At 31.0% G+C, this 26040-nt stretch overlaps 1 protein-coding gene across 3 annotated transcripts in view; it reads right to left on the reverse strand.

The window, feature by feature from the left end:
• Positions 1–1542: 1542 nt before the first annotated feature.
• Positions 1543–26040, reverse strand: part of LOC143230356 (uridine-cytidine kinase-like 1) — a 73130-nt gene continuing 48632 nt past the window's right edge. For 2 of the 3 annotated variants that reach the window (XM_076463787.1, XM_076463786.1), the window contains exons 7-14: positions 22368–22429; positions 19583–19599; positions 18441–18633; positions 11985–12047; positions 7420–7542; positions 5613–5778; positions 4840–4938; positions 1543–3250 (exon numbers count right to left, since the gene is read on the reverse strand). In XM_076463787.1, coding sequence (XP_076319902.1) covers positions 3210–3250; positions 4840–4938; positions 5613–5778; positions 7420–7542; positions 11985–12047; positions 18441–18633; positions 19583–19599; positions 22368–22429 — 764 coding nt within the window. In that variant the 3' untranslated portion in view covers positions 1543–3209. The remainder of the gene's footprint in view (positions 3251–4839; positions 4939–5612; positions 5779–7419; positions 7543–11984; positions 12048–18440; positions 18634–19582; positions 19600–22367; positions 22430–26040) is intronic. The other variant, XM_076463789.1, reaches the window with a different exon arrangement.

Consider the following 26040-nt stretch of genomic DNA (forward strand, 5'->3'; position numbering starts at 1 on the left):
TAGCCTTGGTACTAAATTACTTCAGTATTCAATACAGATACTTCACATGGTTGAAGAAAGTTGATTCTGAATTCACACATCTACCAAATGCATGATATCATGTGGGACGTTGAAGACAAACCTCTATCTTGAGCTATTCAAATGTTATCCATATTATGAAAATGAACAAAAATTTACTATTTAGGATTTCCAATGGATGAATTACTATATGCCCTGCCAAAGAAAGTATAATAACCCAACCCAATTTATAATTTGATCAAATATATTTTATATGCTGTAAACCACTACCACCACCCCCAAAAATCTAAACTATTGTTGAGAATATTAAGTTAAATGTAAAATATCAAGCTCCATATTAACTTAATTTTCATTAATGAACCTTCAACAAAACCTAAACTTTATGGATTTCCTTCTATGGCACCAAGTCTCAAGAATGGTTCAGCTTTTGAGAAAACTTGAGTGTATTCACCATCATCAAGGATCAGTAAACTTTCTGTACCTCATAATACTTGAATAACAAATCTCATCACAATTTTTTAAATAGTTTGGATTTGGTAATGTGTTATAGTGATACTGAAAAAAAGGCTGGCAACACACTCCTCTGAATGACAGTTAGGTAGAGAAATTTTTCTCAAATAATCTTTACTGTTAAGGGTTCGATGATGCAAGTGTATGTATATATGTTACACACACATTGTGTAGTTGTGGTGACTGTAGTATGAACTCTATATGTATTTGTGCATACTGTTCTTTTCAGTATCTTTTGAAACTTTTCAGGCCTCTGCACTTATTTGTGTTCAGTTTCACCTCTACTTCATTCTTAAAAGATAGTTTTGTTATAATGTAATCAATGTTTGCTAGTAAAAAGTTTTTAATTGTACTGAAAGTTTTTGAAAACTAAAAGTTTATGAATAATTTTGATTGTATTAGACGGCTCAAACATTATTGTCAATTCAAGCTGTGGTTTAGAAGCTCTGTTTCTTATCCCAACACAAATTTGGTTAATAATCTATTGACCATTACCAACTTTCCATAATTGCAGTGTAGGCTCAAACAGCAGGTTAAATCACACCAAACAAGAAAGCAGCATGAAAAATGATTCTGGGGAAATTTAATGCATCAAATATCTGACTCACCCTTAACTAATTACTTGACACCCACAATCTATAAAACAGCAGATATGTTTCAACAATTTTGAAACACCCCCATTTAATTCGTAAATCAAAAATGCTTAACTTTTGAGAAGTAAGCACAGCCATTGAAACCACTATTCCTTCTTCCGGCACAAACTTACGCTTTAGAGGCAAACCAGCAAAGGTGAACATAGCAATGACAAAACTGTTGCTAATAATTCCAGTCAATTATAAATACAACCAATTTTTCAAACAAGCAAAGCTACTAGACTTCAAACTTCTACCTCACTGTTGGACTACAAAATTAACAAATATTTCTAAAGATGTGAATAAACTATGCCTAGTAACATGTATGGTTATAATAACCAACAGAAACCAGATACTGAGTAAATAACCAACAGAAACCAGATACTGAGTAATACACATACAGCTTACCCTTTAATGCAAATCAAACAGTTGCTTTTTTACATTTTGTAATAATTTACAGTGAATTTACTACTTTGATCAGTAAGGCTATTTTGTTAAACAATACCTATATTATGTTTCATAGAGCAGCATTCTAATATTTTGTTTTCACTGTTGTTTAGAATTCAGATTCTTAGCCTGTATAGTTCAAAGATCCTCAAACATGGCAGAAGCTCAAATATGGTTCAATTAAAACTTTTTTTTTCCTTCTACAATTGATGTTTTCTTTTGTCAAATATAGTTTCAAACTTTCAGTCAGGAATGAAAAATTAAAAAAATTATAAAAAGAAACCAACCTAGTTGTTTCTCTCTCATAACTTACTTCTTGAAGAGTAAGTTTGGAGCATTGTTGCAAGTGGGAAGTAAGTTTTCTTGACACATTTGTAACTGAAATAAAATTAAAGTAAATTTTTAATAGTTTTAGAATAGTTTACTCTAGCAACTGATATGTTTCTGTGTGTTCTGTATTACATCTTAAAAGTACAGAAATTGTTTTTTTTTCAAATTTTACATTTGTGGACAGCACTCAGGGTTAGTCCTAGGGAGCACCTGGTACATGAGTGCAAAGAGATCATACAGGAAGTACTAATAATATTTATTTTTATACACGTTTTCAAATTTGTTATATTTTTCTTTATCATTTCATAGGTATTTATTTACAAGGTTCTGGAGATTCTTGCAAGTCAGTATGAAAATTGTACATTGAATAAAAATATTTGTTCTCAGTCTGAAAATCACCTTTCAGTTTTTTGGCCAATGTAATGTTCCTTAAATTTACAATCATAGTTCAGATATTGCACAAAAAGTCTTATCTTTTTTACTTGCAACAGTTTTCACTTAGATACATTGTGTGCATAAGTTCAAGAAAATAATCTAAAGCTTGCAAAAGTTACAGCATTTATTATTTCATCTGGCAACAGCTTCAGATCTATTGAACACTGGTAGCAGGTTTTGGGATGCTTTGCCCCATTACTTCTAATTCTTGGATTCAAGCCATTTTATATTAAATATTTCTATGAAACAAATAATAAAAAAAAAGTTTTCAGAAGCACCATACACTCCCCAAAACGTTTTAGTTCATGGTTGCCAAAACCAGACAAACAATTTTATTTAAGGCCTAATTTGAAATTTTCAGAATTGTATTAAAGACACTCAAGTGCTTGCTGTGCTTAATATATCTGTCATAGAATATTATCACATACCTTACTAAAAGGACAGTGTGAAGTATCAGAAAATACTTTGTACAACAGTAGAGTCATTGAATTTCTTAATGTATGAATCACATATCACTAACATCTTGATTCTGCAATATACACAGTTATACAAAATAAAATCCTATCTCTTAAATAATTATAAAACAATGTATATAATTTCTGGTTTAAAGAAACTGTAAAACAAACATGTCTACCTCTTGTGTGTGTGTGTCTGCTGTGTAAACAACAAAACCAGCATTATTACAGTTACGGTTAAACATGACAAGACTAGATTATAAACACATGTTGTCTGAGTTTAGTAAATTATTTTCTATGACTAGTTAAAAAAAAACTGTAAACTTATCTCCTATAGTTGTGGGATGGAACATTTTTATTTCAATATAATGCTGCTTCTACTCTATGATGCCTCAGTGCCGAAGTATCGATCACCAAAATTACCTAAAAATAAACAGAATTAATTAATATCAGATATGTTGAAAAGTACCATTTCTTTTTAAGTAAATATGGTAAACCACCTATTAGTTGTGTACTGAACTGTTAAAAAGCACCTTAAAATTTACTTATATAAATTCAATAGTTAAAAAAAATATTCATTTTACACAGTGGCAACAATAACTAAAGACAGCAAGTTTTATATGAAAGATAAATTTTTGAAGTATGACAAAATTATTATTATTCTTTATGGGGCAGAAACATAACACATGAATTTCATAATTACAGCAAATAGTTTATTTTAATCAATCTATTTTATAGTTGGTTACTCAAAACATTTGATTTATTTTAGCTCATATTTACAGAACAGGCTGTTTGTGCTGTGTCTGCTGTTGGGATTAACCCTACCATTTTTGATTTTTGATAATGTATGTGTATCTTTACAAAATTTTGCAGGTTATTGGTAAACATTACAAGGCTCTGGTACACAAAAAAGTATGAGGTTTGTAAACTAAGTATTATAATTTTTAAATTAAAGAATTTTGGATGAAGTATTTACTTTTAGAATGTTGACTATTCAACATTCAACACAATTTTGATTTTAAGATTAAAAATAATTATATGCATCAAAACATTTTCCAATTTCATAGCTATATATTTATTATTTTTATTATACTGATCTTGCAGTCATGCCTGATTAACAATACAGAACTTGCAATGACACAGCACTCGTGTTACTGTATCCAAGAATATAAAACTGGCTTTCACAAAGTGACCTGTTATGCTTGTATTTTAGTGGACTAGTAATTTGTAAAATACAGTCACATTTCAGTTAGATAGATTATACCTTATTACTATTTACAAATATATTTTTAAAATTTAGTTATTTTTGTTAAAACATAGAACAGTAAATAAATAATTATAAAAAGCAATTATCTCTTCAAGTTATAAACTTTGTATTCATTTACTGCTTGCTGTGGGTTGCTAAGCCTTATCAAATTTTGTTCATGGAGGATGTGAAACAAAATAACTTGTTTTTTAGGTTTATATATGTTTTAAAATTAATCACAAATTAATATATCAATAACACAGAATTCCACTACGATTTATTAAGCTTAGTAGCTAAGATATATTTAGGTCTCAAAAAAATAGAATTTGAGTTCACTAAAATCTTACATTACTGACTGAAATCTAGCATGAAATGAATGATTCTCTTGCCCAAATACTTAACTTATACCTGTAATCCTTGACAAGAGCAAATCAATACAATAATATGTATAAACTGTTTCTAGTTGTCTATTACCCACTGCTACAAACATATGTTTATACACAATTTAAAGAATATGTAACTTTTACAGTATTGATTTATTCTTCTGGATTATTTAGCCAACAAACTGTTACAAGTTCTTCCAATAACATATAATTATAGTTCACTGTGGTAAGTAAAACACAACTAAAAATAATATATGAATAAATGAATTATCTTATTTCTATACCATTAACAAGTCCTAAAAATTTTGTTACAGAAAGTTGTAGAGAAAAAAAATATATAATTGAGATTTAGTAAAATTAATTTTGACAAACTATTTACTCACCAATTCCTGGTAAAATGTAAAATGTTTTATTCACTTCTGGATCAACTGCTGTAGTGACAATACACACTTTTGGAAAAGCATAGGCAATTGTATGTACACCTAAAAAACATTAAACATGATGCTGCTTCTAATTCTTTATATTATGTATATTTATCAACACACAATCATACATACTATGAAATCACACATTCTAAACACAATAATTTAAAAATCCTGCTTTCAAATAAATTCATTTATATACTAAGCTTTATCATTTCTCAAAATATTCACAACAATAAATTATCTGATACATTGACTTTATAAAAGCCAAATGTTTATTTGTTGTGATAAGCAAAGAAGTGGAACTACATCTTGGTGTCAAGTTTTGTACTGAAAATCACTATTTTTTAATTTAGCAGTTATTAAGTATATGAAATTGCAATATATTCATAGGGTGAAATTCTGATCAAATTAATGTTTAATTTCAAAGCTATAGACTTGACTGAATGAAACCACATTTATTTTACTTAACTGTCACTTCTAAGATTTTCTAACTCAATACATTTAACTTCTTGTTTTACTTATGCAAAACTACTACGAAAATTCACACCTTAATGACTTACACAGAAGGGTAAGCAAATGATCTTTATACCAATATTTCAGTAAATAAACTTTCAAAAAAGCTAACTGTAAAATTTCCCTTTGTATAGCAGTTGTATCTTAAAGTGTACATCTACACAATAAAAATTACAGCAACTACTACAACTTGACTTAACATATTCAGTTTGTTTTACCTGACTCTGCAGCTAACAAGGAACAGAACAGAATGTTATCTTCTGGAACATCATGGTCCAACAATACCCGTGTTGCCATCATGGCTGCAGCACCACTGGCAACTGTCGCATCCATCAAAATAATCTGGTAATCTTTAATATCCCTGGGTAAACGTAAGTAGTACAACTGTGTGGAAATAAAAATGTCTTACTTTTCTCCTTAACTGTGGCTTATAACTATACTCAATCAAACATTTGGTACAATGAAATTGTATTTATATACACACATATATTTACATCTTTCAGCATTATTCAGTGATTGTTGTATAACACTTCAGCCACAGCAAACTGCTCTATAAATCTAAATGCTATCTAAACTCTTAAAAATAAATTTGAAAAGTAAGGTTTAAACAAAAATGTTTCAATTATAGCACCCATGCTGTGTTTCGTAATTCACACTTTGAAAAGACAATTTATTCTCCTTATCTCTTTCAAAATAGTTAATCTTACACTAACATATCAACTGCTAGGCCTTTCATTCCCACAATGGTTAGCTTTGCATTTAACTTTTCTCTGATCAATATTCTCTTCCATGTGACTTTACTTTTCTTTCTCTTTCCAGTCACCTGGTTACCATTATTTATATATATCACATATATTATCATATATATTTATATATTTAGGCCTTCTAAAAATCCCTATAGTCTGGATATCAATGGATTGTACACAATGTTTAATAGCCTAGACATCAATGAATTACAAACACAAAATAAATCAATTAATAATACTAATTACACTAAACAGTCCTTTATATCTGACAAATCACAAAAAACTGACAATTTTGGCTGTCTCGCATCAGCTTCAAATGAATTCATGTTCCATAACATAAGCAGTTCAGAATCCACACTAACTGCAATAACAGTGGAAAAGTAAATCTTGTTTTTTGATAGCTTGTTTGTTTGTTTGTTTTTTAATTTCGCACAAAGCTACTCGAGGCCTATCTCTGCTAGCCGTCCCTAATTTAGCAGTGTAAGACTAGAGGGATGGCAGCTAGTCATCACCACCCACTGCCAACTCTTGGGCTACTCTTTTACCAACAAATAATGGGATTCACCGTCACATTATAACGCCCCCAGACTGAAAGGGCAAACACGTTTGGCGCGACAGGGATGAGAACCCGCGACCCTCAGATTACGAGTTGCACGGCTTAACATGCTTGGCCATGCCGGGCTTTTTGGTAGCATTTATTACTTATGAAATCTCTCATAACTCATTATTTACAAATCAAGGAAGCTAGGTACAAAAACAATAACTTTTTTAGCCTGAACAAGAGTTATGAAAAATCATATTCAATTACAGTACTTCTATACAGTTTATTACAGGTTTAAGATCAAAGGTATGCAAAAATAACAACATAATATATTATTAGGTTCTCTCTCTCTCTCTCTCTATATATATATATATATATATATGTGTGTGTGTGTGTGTGAGTTTTGATTTTAATACTGTCTGGATATCTAAATCATGGATATTATCAGACTCCATGTCTGTATGTTTTTGATATCAACATTATCTCAGTTATTCAAAAACAAATTTGATTCAGTATTCTTCAGTGGTCATAATTCATTATTACTTTTTTTAATAAATTAAGAAAATTTCAATTTATTGTCAAAATCAGTTTTGCCCTTTTAATGCCTAAAAATGCAACTAAGGTTAAATATTTTTGTAGGTATTCCCCAAAGTGTGATTTTATGCTCAAACCAAAATGATAAAAATTGCTACTTAACACACTTTGAAAACAATTTAAAATATTCCAACTATCACCTACCTCTGGCTCTCCTGTGTCTAAGTTGGTTTGGATTAAAATTTTACCCAATCTCACATCTTTCAAACAATCACAAAGAGCCTGTTCCATCGTCTCTCCTGCACGCATAATTGACACTCCACAAATCTACATTAATATATAATTAAACTACATAAATTTTGATTAACATTCAATTACTAAATAATGGAAATGTATAAAATATAAAATTAAATTATATGACACAAAAAACAACAACAGTTCTATTTCTTTCAGTGGTTGGTTGGTTGGTTTGGCATTTTATGGCACAAAGCAACTAGTCTATCTGCACCAAACATCTGGTAAAGTTAAAATTAAAGTGAAATTATAAAAATTCGTAAAAGGAAATTAAAGTAAAACAAAATAAAGTTTAATTTTTGAATTAAAATCATAAATATCATTAAATCCAATTTTTATATCTAGTTTACAACAGTAAGAGAAAAACTACAGTAATAAAAGTTGTAAAGGACTTTCTGTTGTGGAATTGTAACTATCATAACTTGCCAGGATGACTCATGGGTAAGTTCAAGCATCAGCATTAGTCACCTAAAACTGGCTTTTCCAGTCCTGGTTTCAAATTATTTGACTTTACGGCCATTTTCTGAATTCAAATTGAACTAATTGTACTTTAATTCTTAAAAGGGAATCACATTAAAAAAGGTATAATTTACAAATTAAAAAGTTAAATAGCATTAAAAAAATTAATGGCCTTTAAAGAACTAAAAATATTTGTAAGGCAGACAGTGTCACCATTGCCAATGACATTGTCTAACTTTATAGATTAACCTTGGGACAAAACATGTTGCTATGACTCTCAACGATGACAAGATAGTAAAATGTGGCTTATTGTGACCTGAGTGTTACACAGACAACATAATGATGTATCAGTCCCAGATTAAAGAAAATAATGAGTTAAAAAACTGTGCCCAATGCATAGTCTAGTTAGGACAACTTCCTCTTTCCAATCTTCATGGAAGCAAGATGGCCAAAGTCCAATGTAGGGTTTTATTTAGAATAGCTTGTTTTCACGTTGCTCACTCCAAGTCAACTGCCAACTGACAAGGAGCCGAGCCTTGAATACAAGACCATAATCTATGTATGGAAAGGCACAGTGGTGATAGCGCCAGAGCAAACAGATTTAGTTGCAGTGTCAGTGAGCTCGTTCCTGTGAATACCAAAGTAGCCTGGTATCCAGAAAAACTGGATAGAAGTAGATGTTAAAGGGAAATGGGCCAATCAGTTTTGGATATCGGCAAGAACAGGGTGAGAACTGATGTGAAGCAATTCCAAAGCCAGTAGAGAACTAAGTGAGTCAGTATAAATAGTGCAATTTGAGTACTGCTTATTTTTATGTAATCTAAGATTCCTTCTGGCTTTGATGTCTTACCAACCGAACATGTGCATTGGCCTGCTGTAAAACAATGAGGTTTAAGAGTGTGGAATATCTATGGAAAATATCCCAGGTCTTTTTTGAGCCTTCCATGGCATGTGAAAGGCAGGATTCCATCATGGATGAGGATACTGTGGAAAATGTGTTGAGGTTTTAGGAATATATTGAGCAGCTGTTTGTATAATACAGTCAGTTATTGTTGCCACACAGTCATCTCTTGATGGCTTACAGACAAAAGCAGGATCACATTCTGCAAGAGAAGTGAAAGAGGGCCAGTTTGCACGATCCAGCTTCCATGAGGGCACATGAATCGGGTGGCATTGACTACTGCCAATTAGGGCTGCGACGATTACAGACTTTTGTAACCTGTTAATCTTTGCCTCATAACCGAACTGTAACTGATTAATCGTGTAATCGTCACAGCCACAGGAATTTGCGAGTGATGGCCGCACTGAACGTTAACAAAAACTCTAGAGGCTTTCAACAACAACAACGAAAATTCAACCAAACAAAAAGGCAAGCAGTTCGTAAAATTGTGATAGGCAAACATACCAATGTCAAGGTGAAATAATGGAATATTTACATGCAAATGTCGATAATCGTATTGTTTTCCCTCGTTTATTTTTCTTGGAAAAAAATCTCAGATTAACCGGTTAGGAAATCCATAACCAGTTAATCATGTAATTGTCACAGCCCTACTGCCAATCTCCATCAAACTTATAAGAAAATAATCACTGCCTCGTGGATTATTGTTAATCCTCCATGAAAAATTGAGAGATCAGTAGCAGTAGAGGACTGACTATGTGCATGAAAATAAGTAGAAGAACCAGTACCGAAAGAGAAAGGTTGTGATCAGAGACAATACGCTCTACAGAGCGACCCCTCCTATCAATTTCAGCACTTCCCCAGAGGGGATGATGTCCATGAAAGTCCCCCAAGAGTAAAAAGGGAGAATGCAACTGTTCAATGAAAGCATCAAGGTCTGATTGATCATATGTTTCTCCAGGTGACAGGTAGAGAAAACAAACAGTGATGGTATGACTCAAGGAAACACAGACGGCTAAGCCTCCAAGGGTGTGTCGAGTGGCAAAGACAGGGTGGGTGCATGCTGATGAACAAACAGTGCCATGCACTTGTACATCACACAGCCTGTCATTTCTGTACAAAGAAAACAAGCAAAAGGTCACAGTACCAGCAGGTTTCAGAAATGTTTCCTGTAAGGAAAGACATACAGAATGGTAGGAAGCAGTTTTGATGTCATCCAGATTAGAATGTAAACCTCAACTGTTCCATTGTATCAAGGTGGCCATTTTCATTTATGTGGAGGCTAATTGGATGGAGAATCTTTCTGTTTACAACTGTCTTTTTTCTTTACTGTCTTTATTTGAGGGGGATCTAACGACCTCCATGGATCCTGCCCTGGGTCAAATGGGCAGGTCTTTGCTGTTAGAAGAGGATTCCAGTCAATGAGGATGTGAATGAACAATCGTTTTGCATCTTGGGGTGGGAGAAGTTTTATCTGCGGAAATGCCTGTACCCGGAACCAAAGGAAGTGGATCTTGGGATTTGTTGGAATGTATGTAAAGGACAGAGATGGGTATTGAAGTTTATTCATCAACTTTTCTAACCATGGAGGTCAAAAGACTTTTCATTTGTTTTGAGAATGATTCTTTTAAAGGCACAGAGAGATCTGTCTGCACTCCCACAGTAGTAGTGGAACAAAGTGCAGCAGCATACATCCAAGATGAAGTGGTGAACAGCAACTTTCAAGCCTCAGGATAAGTAATGTTATGAATCGTTTTCAAATGCTGCACCTCTTTTTCAACTATTTAGGACAAGAACAAAAGTAGGATGGGTGATAGCCATTGTAATTGATGCAATGAGGGTCCGTTTTACCCTCATAGGCATCATAGTCCTTGTCACCACAATATGACGTCTTTGAGTGAATAAACTGCTGACACTGGAAACATCTGAGAAGGTTTGGAATGTATGGCTGTACTTTGCAATGAAGGTGACCTGCATCGATGGTGGCAGATGGATGTGGTGATGTAAACGTCAGAACGAGGACATTGGTTGGCATCGTAATTCCATCTTTGCGAGTGGAGATATACCTCACTGGAAAAACTCCTTGGGTGGAGAAACCAGCAAAAATCTCTACAACTCAGGGATGTTATTCAAATCACTCTCAACAAAATACTCCTCATGAGAAATTCAAAGTAGCATGAGGTATAACCTCAATGGGTTTATTCCCAGTTGTCTTTGAATGTAAGAGGAGTTCACTGTGTTTAGGACTGAATATTTCCACTAAGATGTCACCAAAATGTAGCTTTTGACTGACTTAGGAGAGCAAGAAAGTCACTCTCGTCCTTTCTGAATAAAAAAGGGAGGCATTTGTCCTAAAGGTTTGTCTGAAAGAGAATGTAATACAAGAAAATGAGGTATTACATATGTTGAATATTGCTGCTCAGAATCTTCAAGACATGGTCGATTACCTTTGGACTGTTTTCTCACTATTTTACTTAAGTTTTTATTTGAAGGATCCATAATAAAAAAAAGAATGTTTCAGTGCCTGCTGACCTCACCCACCATAGAGCCCTATGAAGGGACACACTACAATGTCAAACAAGGACACTGCAGCAATGCCAGGGTTTCATGAGCACTATACCTAAACACCAGCATTAGATACAATGTCCACAACACCCATTGAGAATATCTAACACTGATACTTGTTTGGAATCTAGCCCAAGTGGACCAGCCTACTGACCATAGGGGGGCCGCCCCAAGACTGTCTGTCTGCAGGAATTCAACGTCAAAGTGGTGTGTTAGGGTTGGACCTCTCAGCCACATGGATCCTCTCCTCTCCTTCACAAGTCACCATGCACAGCAAACACGTGGGTGGATGTTTAGATCCCAGAGGAGGTAAACTGAAAAAACAGAACCTTCCGTGGGAGGTCCCCTCACCACATGCAGGAATCTACACCAAGGAGTTCTTTCAATGATGTGTGTGTGAAAACCTTGTATTTGATAATCAGAAACAGCTATTTCAAAAGAATTAATTTCACAATAAGCAAGTAAACTGCAAGAAAATTCATCATTTTGCAGCTTGATAACAAAATTAAGTTATTGTCCTTTTAACCACAGAAATCATGATACATAAACTTACCTTTTGAACAATACTTCGTTTCCCATGGTAAGTACAACCTTGAGGGGTTTCCACAATTACATCCTAAAAACAACATGTCAACATCTTCACCAGTCTTGTTCATATTACTTACTATATACTTTAGTATAATCTTTTAAGAAACTTGTACAATTTTTTCTTGTTTTCAGTGAATGATAAAATGCAAAACACTGTCAAAAATACTTGCTTTATGAAATGTTTCATAATATAGAGAAAAAAACATTTAAACATGTTCATGTTATAAAAGTTTTTTTTTAAATAACACTTCTGAGAGAACAAAAATTATATTTTTGTTGCAGCTGTTTTCAATTTTTTTTCTATGAGTGCTTTTACCCATTTTAGTTATTAATTTCTTAGTTTACATTTTTTACTACAATTACATCAACTCTTCTGAAGAAATTGATACACATTTTAATTTTAGTCTGCAGTATGGATTTCTTTAAATCAATACTTTCAAAGTCTATAGTGACACAAGGCTAGCTTTGATGAAATGGAAACTGACATATTATCAACTCAATGCACTGAATTTTCTCACTGACAGCATATTTTCTAGATCTGGATACAAATTCTAAAAAAGTGGAACAAAATGGAAATATTTTCATTATATCCCTTTGAGAAACTTGTTAAGCTATTTTCAATCTTCAAGACATTCAATGAAGTGAATAATACTTTTGTGTATAACATACTTGAAGCCTAGTACATTGTTAAACTATTCTAACAGGAAGAATTTATTTTAAACACACTTTACAGTTCTCTACCTAACAGTTTCGGTGACATTGGTTTGGACAATATTATGCAACCTAGTAAAATGTTTACTATAATTCTGAATTTACTTGTAATTTTATGAAATCTGGGAAACTTTCAAGTAAATACTGCAAGTCTGTTATAGAAAAGAAAAAAAAGTTTTTAATGCAGTATTTCTACCATAAATTTGTCTGTAAATTTCCAAAGTCAGTCTGAGTAAGTGAAAGGTGATTTACAATAAGAATAATAATACTTCTTTTCATCTTACAGTTTTCATAATTAATTTTCATAATCTCTAGAGCAGGGATGGGCAACTCCATGACCACTGGCCACATGTGACCAGTGGATAGCCCAACTGTGGCCAGCCTGAGTTTAGGAATCACTTTTTCCATCATTTATTTTTTTATTGCAAATTTTGTAATCAGCAACTGCACTGCCTCATGTCACGGGCTTCATCACTGCCACAGACTCCACCCATTTTGTAACATCAGTCTTGTTTAGACATTTGTTATTGAGTGTGCATTGTTTTGCATGTGCTTGCTAGCATATTTTTATTGTGCAACTTTCAGGTGCTTAAGTGTATTTTGTTTTTAATCCCATAATATGGATAAGTGGATACCTGGAAAATGAAAGAATCCAGATGATGGTGAACACTCAGAAAATAATGACAATTTAATTGATTCTGGCATGACTGCCAAAAAAGAGAATGGTGAGTGACTGGAAAAATGTGAAACAAGAATTAATTGAAAGTTGGGAATTGAAATTTGCAGTGATTGAAGCAAATAATTAGCCAATGTGTCTTGTGTAACAAAGTTTTTAGGAATAATAAAGATACAACCTTAAGCAACACTTTAACAATTTTCACAACAAATTTGATATAAAATTTCCAGCTGATAGCAAAAAATCATATAAATGAAATTAGCCCTCTGAAAGCACAACTTAATGAACAAAAGGGAGGCCTAAAACGATTTTTATCATCTATAGAAGTAGTTACATTAGCTAGCTATAAAGAAGTTTGGATTCTAACTCAAAAAAAGAAATCATTTTCTGATGCTAAACTAGTAAAAGAAATATTGATTGTGGTCATCAATACTCTGTTGGAGAATTATGGTTCAAAAGTAAAAGATGATATTCTTCAAAAGCTACATAATTTGGAATTAAGTTGAAGAACAATTGTCCGCAGAATGCTAGAGTTAGTGAAAGACACAGAAAATCAGTTGTTTGAACAACTAAAAGATTGTTTGTATTTTTCTTTAGCACTAGATGTTAGTAATACTGCACAGTTGATATTTTGGGTTCAATACGTAACTTCAGATCTTCAAGTGAGGGAAGAAATGCTTGGCCTTTGTGGATTAAGAGATCAAACACGTGGAACAAAACATCTTTGAAATATTTCTTGAAATGTCAAAAAAATTCAATCTGGATTTTAAAAAAAACTGGTTTCTGTCACAACAGATGGTGCTTCTGCCATGACTGGGGCAAAATTAGGATTTGTTTCTCTTTGAAGCAGCATTTAATTGAAAATAATGTGAAGTCTGCACTGCCACCTTTCCATTGCATTTTGCATCAGGAAAATTTATGTATTCAGATGTCTAAAGGTGATAAATTGAAAAATGTGATGGAAATTGTTGTAAAAATTGTGAATTATATTAGAAGTGGAAGTTTTCATCCACTGACAGTTTGTTGAGTCTTTGAAGAAAAGCAGCGATTGTACGTTTTGATAATCTTACTGATTTTGCAAATAGAAAATGGTTAAGTAAAGGAAAAGTCTTGGAATGATTTACTTTGTCATTTCCTCAAATAAAAGAGTATGCTGTTGAAAAAGGTAAGATTGAAAATTTCCCTGAAATGGCAGTGTGATTTGAACTTTCTATGCAACATGATGGCTTACTTGAATAATTTGAATACAAAACTTCAAGTGAAAGGTAAAAAAATAATCAAGCAATCACAGTCTATTTATGAATTTCAATTAAAGCTAAACATCCTTGCAGAACAATTACAAAAGAATGATTTGACACGTTTAGAAAAGTTGAATAGTTTTCTAGAAAATATAATAAGGACTGTGATTTCTCTGATGCTGAAGATGATCTTCATGTAATCTGGATCAAAAATCTATCTCAAAAATATGAATCACATTTCTCCGAAATTAAAAAATTGAAATTGATACTTGAGTTTTTACATGATCCACTTTAATTTGACTTTAGAAATTTCAGTAAGGAAATTACATCTTTTTTGTCTTTGGATAAGTGTGGATTTGAAGACAAGATGCTTACCCTGCAAAATGTAGAACACATAAAAGGTAAACAAAAATGTTCTATCACAGAGATGTGGCTCACTATTCTGATACATGAGACTTCCAAATTCAAAGATAGCAATTTCAAAATTATTTTACATTTTGGATCTACATGAATGTGTGAGTAAACATTATTTATCCTAGATATTCTCAAGTCCACTCGGCTAACTGACATAAATTTAGAGGCAGAGCTAAGATGCCCATTGAGCATAGATATTAAACCAAATTTCATGAAACGTCTTGATGAAAACCCCCATCATTTTCACACTGAAGGTTAGTTGAAATGCAATTATTTTGATTAACCTAACAGCTTTCAATTTTATTTTTGAATAGTGTAGCCAATGTTGTTTTCATTAGCCACAGTTGTGGCCACTATGAATAATAAGTTGCCTATCCCTACTCTAAAATCTCCTAAATGGATATGAAAAATATTTCTTGAGAATAGTTATATTTAACCTCTTATTTTCTCTACCATAACAACTGCAGAGAAATAATAAACGTATTTGTGAAACATATGAACTAAAATGATTACTATTTTTTCCTCTGCATTACAGTATTAACCAGAAAATTCTAAGTTACCATTTTTAACAGTTTCAACTTTTAATATTTCCACATTTCATTTTACTTTGTACACACTTAAGCATTAATCCTTATGTCAAATGCAATAAATCACAGGAGAAACCCATTAATTCTTTCATATTGAACTAACGTAAACAATACATGATTATGAAATGTAATGTTTTAGAGAGTACGTATGCTTGTGAAATAGTCATTGCTTTATCTTTCTAGCATTTTGTTAGTCAAAGCTGAGAGGTTTCTAATTTTTTACAGTTGTTACTTTTATGGTAAAAAAATTATAACAATAATATGTGTCTATACACACACACACACACACACACACACACAAAAACAAAGATTTGTAAAGCTTACTGTACACTCAAACATCTTTGCACTAGAGTAAAAAATTTTAGCTGTTCTTCCATGAGCCTCATAAATTTGGATTTTTCAAGAATGAATTTATGTAGCTTTCAAATATGCAAAAATATATCAGTCACTAGAATATAATGTCTGACATATACTGTAACTTATCTTTCTAAGTAAGCTATAAATAATTTTTAAAAATGCCTTTGGTGCCTGGTGCACAAAACAAAGTTACCACATTTATGATGACAAGAAACCCATTTCAAGTAAAAATGTATTCTCAAGATGGCTGGTATGGGTATTAACCTGAAGATGACCTAAGAATGTAAAAACGCTGTTCTGTACTTTATTTTAATTAAAGTTTTAATACCCATACCAGCAGTCTTGAGAATACAAGATCATCACACACAGAGTAATTCCACTGTCTAACAGAATGCAGAAGAAAACATAAGCAACAGCTTCCAAGATCAATATAGAGAAAAATCTGCTCTTTCTATTGGTTATAAAAACATGGCCACCAACTTTGTAAAGCTGATTAGCAAACTATCTTGAAAATCAATGCAGAAAACCCATCTCTGGTGGACTTTACAAATTCAGAAAGGTAGGGGGTTCAAACTTTTAGATGCTTAATTGTAATTATGTATAGTTTGCATTTCTAATCAGCTGGAAACTGCAGTAAACTAATTTTGATATTAAAAAATTCTGAAGAGAAATTGGAGCTCAGATGAGTCATGTGACACAGAAAAATTAATACTGAGAATTCTTTGAGTAGTTGTTTTTAAATTGAGGAGCTAAAACATATAGTATAAAATCTTGAATTATAAACAACATTCTCATGCCAAGCTTACTGAGATGTATTAATAATAAAGTTATTTTACTAAATTTTGAATGTAACACTGTAGACATTGCAGCATTCATGAATATCACAAAATTTTAAGACTTCATACAAAAAAATAAAATGTTGAAAATTAACTGGAATATTTAATGATATCACATCAACCTGCCTAGTTTGAGATGCCAGTTATAACTAAATTTGTTAGACTGAGGTAACAAACCAAGGCAAATCTCACTTTCAAAGTGAGGTTCCTGGAATAGTATTGAAAGTGTGAGTCATCTTATCTAGACATTTCTAAATGATGCTGTAAAGCATAGATGAACTATTTACACTCAATTTAATAATCCAACTTTACATCCAACAAAAAATATAAATATTGTACAAAATAATTAGCACCTTATGTACTTAAACTTTTGTACTACATTTCTTTAGGTATGATAGCTTAATCAATTACTATGTAAAAAAAAATTACCACATGTTATTCAGTTATAATATCAGTAGCTGAAATAATACTGTCACAAATATCTAACTCAAAATATTATACATATAGTCTACACTTTGAATGCATATTTCATTATTTCATGCACACTGCTGAAAAGATATATAATTCCTTGACTAATAGCTTTCACACTTTTAGTTCTACCACCAACACATTTGCTTTCATCAAGATGTGATTCAGAATCAGAACAAATATATACTCTGTAAATCCTTATGTAAAGTGGTCAAGTGTATTTTACTGTCACAAAAGATGGTGATATGTTTGTTTTGAATTTCGTTCAAAGCTACATCAGAGCTATTCATGCTATTCCCCTCTGATTTAGCATTGAAAGACTAGAGGGAAGTCAGCTAGCCATAACCATCCACCACCAACATTTGAGCTATTCTTTTACCACTAAATAGTGGAATTGACAGTTACATTATAATGCCCCCACAGACTGAAAGAATGAGCATGTTTGGTGTGACGAGGATTTGAACCCATGATCTGTAGATTAAGAATTGAACACTCTAACCACCTGGCCATGCCGGGCAAAGAGGATAATGAAGTTTATTTATTTAAAGTTATGATAGTTTACTATATTGTTGATACCTTTCATAAAAAGCTGGCAGAAAAGTTTGGTTTTTCATTACTTAAAGAAAGAGAAATATCAATATTTAAAAATACAGTTGTTAAAACATTTTTAGTGTATTTTGCTAGCATTAAACAATATCAGTTTTATTTTGATTCTTACATGTCATGGACACTAAATATTGTACAGATAAATTTTTGAATTTAATAAAAAATATTTAATCAATACTAAAAACCTCATGTAATTTTTCTCTTTACTTTAGTGAGGATGTTTGTCTTGTCCCTTGCTCATGTATTAAGTGTTAAATATATTTTAATGAAAGAATCTCTTCAGAATGAGCCATGGTAGTTATGTTGTTGTCCTAATTAATGCATTTAGGGTGCCTTTATTTTCTGCCATGAACTTGATATCCTAATTTTGTCGACTGCTTTTTTTTTTTAAGCTGGCAGATTTTCAAAAATCGCTCTAGCATGAAGAAACAACAATGAAATTAACACTAAATGGATATATTTTCTCACAAACACACATATATTATTTCATTTCATTCAAAGATAATACTCTATCCAACAAATACTTACTCTAAACTGAAGTAAGGAAAGAGCATACTCTATCAGCAACCTCATAAGGCGTTTCGAGTAAAATATGAATTCATCTCGTGATGTCTCACAGTTTCTGATAAAAGTATGCATGCCCAAAATCTGAGGTGTGGAAGGCATTATGTGAAGTGTATTTGGGAGCGGTTGGCCAATATGGGTGTGGACAAGTTTAGATCTAAAAGTATATAAAAATGTATCACACTATCAAGGAAATAGTTAATAGAATTTTACATATGAACAGCAGCCATTACTTCAAACAATGTAAAGTGATATGAAACATTATCATGTCTGTATGCATGGATAACATTCATAAAAAAACAAAACAAAAAAAACTCGACATCCTTTGTTCTTCTCTGGTAGTTTTCAAACTCTTGTTAGATCTATTATTAACCAAAGTAAAGTACACATTTATATATAACTGTCTACAGTTCAACAGTTAGAGTACTTTCTCTCCTAGATATCAGAACATACACAAAAAATAAACTGTTCGAAGTCATTCATTTCACTGTGAATAAAATAGAATTATTCTGGATTATTGATTTTTTTCCCATGTAGGTTATTTTAAACAGAACTACAGTTTTAACCTTTTAACCATTCACCTTGCACTTTGATATCTAATGACATTTAAATACCAGTTTTGCTTGACTACTTTTCATAGGCTCAGTAGAAAAATTTGAATATAAAAACATCAGATTTTTGAGACGTATGCATCATAAACCCTTCTTTTCCAAAAAACTGAGTAGAAATAAATATCAATTTACATTTATAATAAAAATGAACATTTGTAATTTATTTCCCTGATTATGTAAAAAAAAATCTTGTTTATATATTGAGTGAAATAAATGACAAATTGTCACTTTTAAAAATACTAAGTTTAAATCATGTAACTTACTTCTCAACAAGTCTTAAAAAGTGAACAGTAAGATCAGATAATTATGGTTGACAAATTTAAAAGTAACCCTCTTGATGCTTCATCAAATAGCTATATAAACAGAACAATCTACATGCAAGTAATCCTTATTTAACAATACAAATATTCCTCACTTTAAGACTGCCTAAGGTTTAAAAAGATTAACTTTTATTTTTAAAAAGTGTATTTTAAGAATATCAGTGACATTTCCTACCTCAACTTCAATCCCCTCTGGAGCCATCAGCATGAGAAAATGAAAAGAAACGTGTTAGAAATTTCACCTTCATATTTTAAGTAACAAAATTATTGTGAACTAACTAAGGTACAGTCTTTGTAACTAAGTCTTCAGATGTATATTTACTGGTGTGGAATGAAAACAAAAAGTATAGTTTGATATTTAAGAAGAGCCTTGGGTTGTTATCTCTTTAAGTCTTAAAACTGAGCTTTTACAGAACACTTATTATGTAACTCACATTTTTTTCTGGAAAACGCTTCAGCAACTATGATCTATTTTAAAGGTTATTAGAAAGCATCAATAAAATATTACTAGGCTACATAAAGCAAGAATTAATGGAAAACGTCAATAATCAAACAACAAAGAATATTTACACTGTGAATAATGTTATTACTAGAAGTTTTAAGATATGTGTGTTCATTAATCAGAACAAGGTTTATAAACCAAAATCATAAAAAAAGGCAACACCATCAAAACCTTTTAAGAGTAGATTATGCATGCCAAACTACTTCACAAGAAACATTGAACACATCAATCATAACAAATCTAAACACTAAAAATCAGTGAGATTGAAAAATAATAAGAATTCTAAGGATGCTTAACAACAGAATAGATGGTTCTTATTACTAAAAGTAAGCCCCCTCCACCATTTGATTTTCAAAAGTAGTATGCACTATAACAGTACATAAATATAAAGGCCAGTGTCAAAGCAAACATTGGATAACAGAGAACATAAAAAGGGTCAAAACCTGTTTCCATATAACTTCAGTTTCATAATAATGGATCTAACTTCATTTTATGAATCTAATAACCCTGATGTGACTTTTTAAACCAAAGAAATGCATATGTGTATATGAAATACCATTTGTCAGAGACAAACATGAAACCAATAGTACTGCTAAAAATTTATAATTTATATTTACAATATTTATTCATGTTCTATAAAGTTTTTAGATCAAGAAAAATCTAGAACTTGAGTAAAATGGCTTACTTAAAAATTAAATATTGTGATTCTTATAAGTCTGACCTAATAAGGTCAAAATTTACAATTTGAATTAAATTGTATGATTATCTTAACTTGCATCTTTGTTTCTTGTTCCCATGCTTTCCAGATAATCTTACAAGTTTAATGAGTACTGAAAAGAATTTTTGTCTTAAAAAATTAAAATCTCACCCTTTTAATATTACATATGAACAAATTATATTTAACTAAGGAATACAAACTTGTTAAATGATAATAGCTAGGAATAAAAACAAAACATACACACACACACAAACTGTTAATGAATAGTTGATATGAAATACACTCAAAAACTTCAGTTTACTTGAAAATATTTGCTTTAAGCCTATGAATGATATGCAAATGTCACACTGTAAATATTTAGACAGTTTATAATACACTAGTTTACTAATTTACTATATTGCACTGTATAATATTATCACTCAATTATTCTGGTCAGCAGATCAGGCAACAGCTGCAGGTAGAACTACTCATGATTTTCAATCTACATTGGCTAATTGATCTAACATGCCCCAGTCTTTGTTTTCTTGTGTTAGACTTTATTGTCATACTTAAAAGTGCTAGGGCCTTGGAGATCAGCTTCCATAATAGATTTTTTCCTCAGTGTATTAGTTTAATATACAGCAAGAACTCCTTAAGCTCTAGCACTAAAAGTGTGTGTGTAATTTTGGGTGTATTATTTATTTTATTCTATATTATATTGTCTTGTTTTTGATAAGCATTTGCCATAGTTTAACCATAGGTGTCATTACCTTCACTTAATTTAAATTAAGTACCATAAGATTCTCATCAATGAATCATGGTTATTTATGTTTCTTGTACATGGTCAGGTTTTAGTATTCTTAGTGGAGTGTTGGTTCTGATATTATTAGAATTGTATCTTTTAACAGACTGTTTAGGCAGTGTTCATAATGATCATGAATTGGAATGGACAGCAAATTCCTATTGTGAAATATAGATATCTGGTGGAAATCTTACAAGACAATATGATCCATTGTAGTGCAAACCAAACAGAAACCTATTATGTAATCCCATGTTTCTGCAATAAAACATCCACTGAATAAACAGGAAGAAGACTTGAGACAAATATTACAGTATAAGTTATGTACATTTCTAAAAATAAATTGAACTTCAACAAACATTAATATTAAAACAGATGTATGATAGTAAATCCATCACACCATCTACTGAAAAAACTCAAAGTGATAGTTCAGTAGAACTATGTTACACTCTTATTAATGAAGGATTGTTGCATGAAAGATGCACTGGAATCAGTTATATACAACTGAGGGGAGATAATAGGTTTGTGACACGTGTCAACAAAATTTTTGCATAAGGAGAGCAGCACCAAACAAAAACAGCTATTTATGTTAATTGAAGTAATGTACTAGAACAGGATTGGTCAGTTTCTTTCTTATCAATGAAAATTCAACATAGCACAAAATGTAATAATTCAATCTTCTTAGCCATTAATCCCAAGCATATAATTTATCATTTATTAAAAGTTAAACTCTACGTTTCTGTTCATAAACCAAAACAAATAAAAACACTGGGGCAATTTTTTTTACTTTGTATTAAACATGTTTAAATTTTTCACAATCCAGTAAAACAATACACAATTATATGATACTTTATAAAAGTGGTATTATAGATCTAACACATTAACAATCTCTTAGTAAAGTGTACCAACAACACACACACAGATCAAAGTAGAAAAATTTACAATACATAACTACTACTTACAAGCTGCAACTGGGTATGAACATGTTGAACAATTAAGTTGATTGCTATGTGGTTTTCTCCTCCTATTTAAAATGAAAATTTGAAAATATACAATATTGTTTATAACTAAGAAATAAAACTAAAAAGAACTAGATTAAATTCCATAACTGTCTAAATAATAAAAAATATTAAAGTAATGTCTTTTTTTAAATATAACAATAAATATATATTGATGGCAGCACTATTTCAACTTTGATGTTTGTGATGTCAAAATACTACATTATAATTTTGTATGAATTAATGACATTGAAAAGCTAGAATATAAAATAAGAATCTCCTATATTTTCCACTTGCTGAAATATTGATTGTATAGTGAATCAAATACAGTGGCCCCTGCTCACCTTCTTCCATTTTCGAAAACAGTCCTTTATATATGGTTACTTCTGCATGACATAAATAACCAATAACAAACTCGGAATATCCCCCAATTGGTTTCCTCAGACATTTGCAAATATAATGGAATCCTATTTTTCTTTTAAAACAAACCTTAATGTTAGTAAGTTGAATCTTCAGCCTGTTTGAAAATTCATATTTTTTAGATCCAAGATACAACTTAATTGATAAATTATAATGGAATTCTATGACATTGACATAGTACTTTATGATTTTTTTTGTTATTCAAATGTATATATAAAACTTAAAAATAGTTTCACATTCTCCATGAGCAAAATTTCTTAAGGCTTAGCAAGCTATGACAAACAGCAACCAAGTGCGAAGGTTGTAACTATAAAAGATAATTATTTTATAGTTACAACCTTGAAATGTGACTGCATTTTACAAAATACTATTCTCCTTACATTACAGCCAAGACAGGTCAATTTTATATTACTGGATACGATAACATGAGTTTACATGTAACTCCTGCACTGTTAGACAGAGGTGAAAGGTCAGTATAATAAAAATAATAAATATATATAAATGTATAATGTTATAAAGTTTAAACTGTTTATTACAAAACATTTATGTTTTCATGTTTTAATTTGTAGTCATTTTAGAACAAAAAAGGCATAACTCATTTAATTCCTAATTTTTTATGGTGGTTACAAGTTCAGTGAAATTAGCTGAACCCAAACATTTATTCATTAGTGAAAATAGCAGATAAAATATAAATTTTTTTCTAAAGAAATATTTCATAAGTATATGGGCATTATAATGATTTCACATGTGAAACTTAAAAATGTTCTAATGCATAAAAGTATCTTAAATCTTAAAATGAAGATTACTTTGCATGTTGGAAAAACAATACACAAAATGAAAAAGACTTGAGAAAAACACTGCTTAACAAACTTTAAGACTTATTGAAAACATCTGATATTTTGCAGGTAAAAGCAATATGATATTTACTGATAAACTGCAAAATTTTGTGAATATTCTCTTACTAATTTAAAAGTTATAGTATGAAAAATATAATAAGCACAAAATAGTTACCACGTCAGTCCCAGGGACTGAGCTCATGCTGAAAGAGCAAAGAACCATTCATTCTAGCACTACTGAGGGCTGATTTTACAATTTTATAACAATTCACACTTTTTAGTTTCAGAACACACAAAAAACTTGGTATTTCACGCATTTTACCAGAAATATCGATAAAAATGAATTCAACACACACACATCAACAGTGAAGTCCAGCATTTCAACACATACCTAAAAGCTTTGCAAGCAAAATTATCATCAACTAAATAAATCTTACAGCCATGAGAAAAGAAACAAATTATTTTTTAGGGATATAATTAAGGCTATTTAGTGAAAATTTTCCTGAATATAGGACTGGTGACATATGGTGACTGCCACTTTTATAAAAGGCAATACAAATATCTTGAAATAAAATGTAAATTAGTAACAAAATATATTTACATCAAGACCACAAATCATATATAATAATACTAACATTTCTGAAATTTTATTACAAACATATCAATTACTCCCTGCTGAAACCATTTATTTACATCAAGTTAACAATATATTGACAAACCAAGATGAATGAAAATTTGAATTTAAGTAATTGTAGTTACAAATTTTTTTTGCAGAAAACTGTATATAACGTAAATTAATGTTCAATTACATTCACCTCTACAATCTCTCTTGGGGAAAAAAAATAAAAACTCTTCTAGGTTTGTCCCATTTTATGATAACTTCATTGCATCTCAAAAAATTAAAGGATAAAAAATGGGGTGTTTGTTTATCAAACCTGTCCTATTCACTTGAAAAAAAAAAACAACTTAAGATAAATTCATCCGTAAACATTTAAATATTTGTGAAACCTTCTCTTAACTTTACTGCATCCATCACACACTTGAAGGAAACCCATTTCAAAGGCCAACCCTCCTGATGGAAAAGCAAAACTTTCTATGCTGAAAATGATTCATACCCTTCCAAAATTTATAGCTGTGTGCCCATGTTCTGTGAATTCTCTCAGTATATAGGAAAAAAAAAAGCATCATACTATCAATTCCCTTAATAACCTTAAATGCCTCAATTAAATTCTTTTTTCTTTTTCCAAGAAAAACAGTTTTCAGGGAACTAAACCTGCTTTGTATGACAATTTTTTCATCGTAGCAACCTACCTTTGAACTCTTTATTGAACTGCTGGATAAACTTGTAGGGAACAGTTTATTCAATTCCTGCAAAACACCTCACTTTTACATGTGATATTTGTATAAATTTGCAGCTTTGAAAAGTAAAATCATTCTGATAATTTTTTCATGAAACAATTAAAAATTCTTATTAATGTTGTAGATTTTAAATACAAATTTTTGTTTTCCTACATTTATGTAAAGCTTTTCATTAGAATCTTAACTGTGCAAGATTAAATTTTATCTTTGTTCTTATTACAAAAATATAACAAACAGCTTATAATTACAAGTGTGTAACAGAAAAACCTTTTTTACTACAAAATTATTAGCCAGGCCTAATTTAAAAAAAAATATTAATAATAAGATTTAATTTAATATATAAATTTTAAACTTGTTTTATATTCATTTGCATATACAACATTCAGTGAATATGTCTTTACATTCAAGTTCTTAGTTAGGTTGGCACTTGGCCTAATATAAATGTACCTACAAAAATGGTAGCTTTGTCAGCAAAATCAAACTTGATATAGTTGAATGCAAAATGTTCTAGCTTAAAATACTTGATCTTGTTCCATGAAAAACATTTATTTCCCCCTTACATTGCAATTTCATAATTCAAATGAAGTATGAAATGGTAATCAAGCTTTAACAAATTTCAGGGTTAATGGTAGCAGAAGTTAGTCTTATGTTTTTGTCATAATCATCAACATATCATCAAACTAAGCTTTTGTCACTTTTCTCTGAACATTCAGAAGCCACTTTAACTTACACAGTTCAAAAGTATTATTAAAGAGAGATTTCCTTAAATGTTTAGATTACTAGCCTATGGCTTCTCAAATATAAGATATAGGTAATTACATTATACCATGACAATGACAATGAAGACTGATAAACAATGATTGGCTAAAATCAATAAAATTACACTTGTATTGAAGTTAGAAGGTTTATAGTGGCATTGCTTTGTTCAAAACTATTTTGAATTGCCTCCTACAAATGCCATATTATATCTAGAAAAAATTTGGGAAATTCACAAACACTAATCTTTTTGCTAGAAACATGCT

Source organism: Tachypleus tridentatus, chromosome 10 (genome assembly GCF_004210375.1).
Source record: "Tachypleus tridentatus isolate NWPU-2018 chromosome 10, ASM421037v1, whole genome shotgun sequence".
Taxonomy (NCBI): Eukaryota; Metazoa; Arthropoda; class Merostomata; order Xiphosura; family Limulidae; genus Tachypleus; species Tachypleus tridentatus.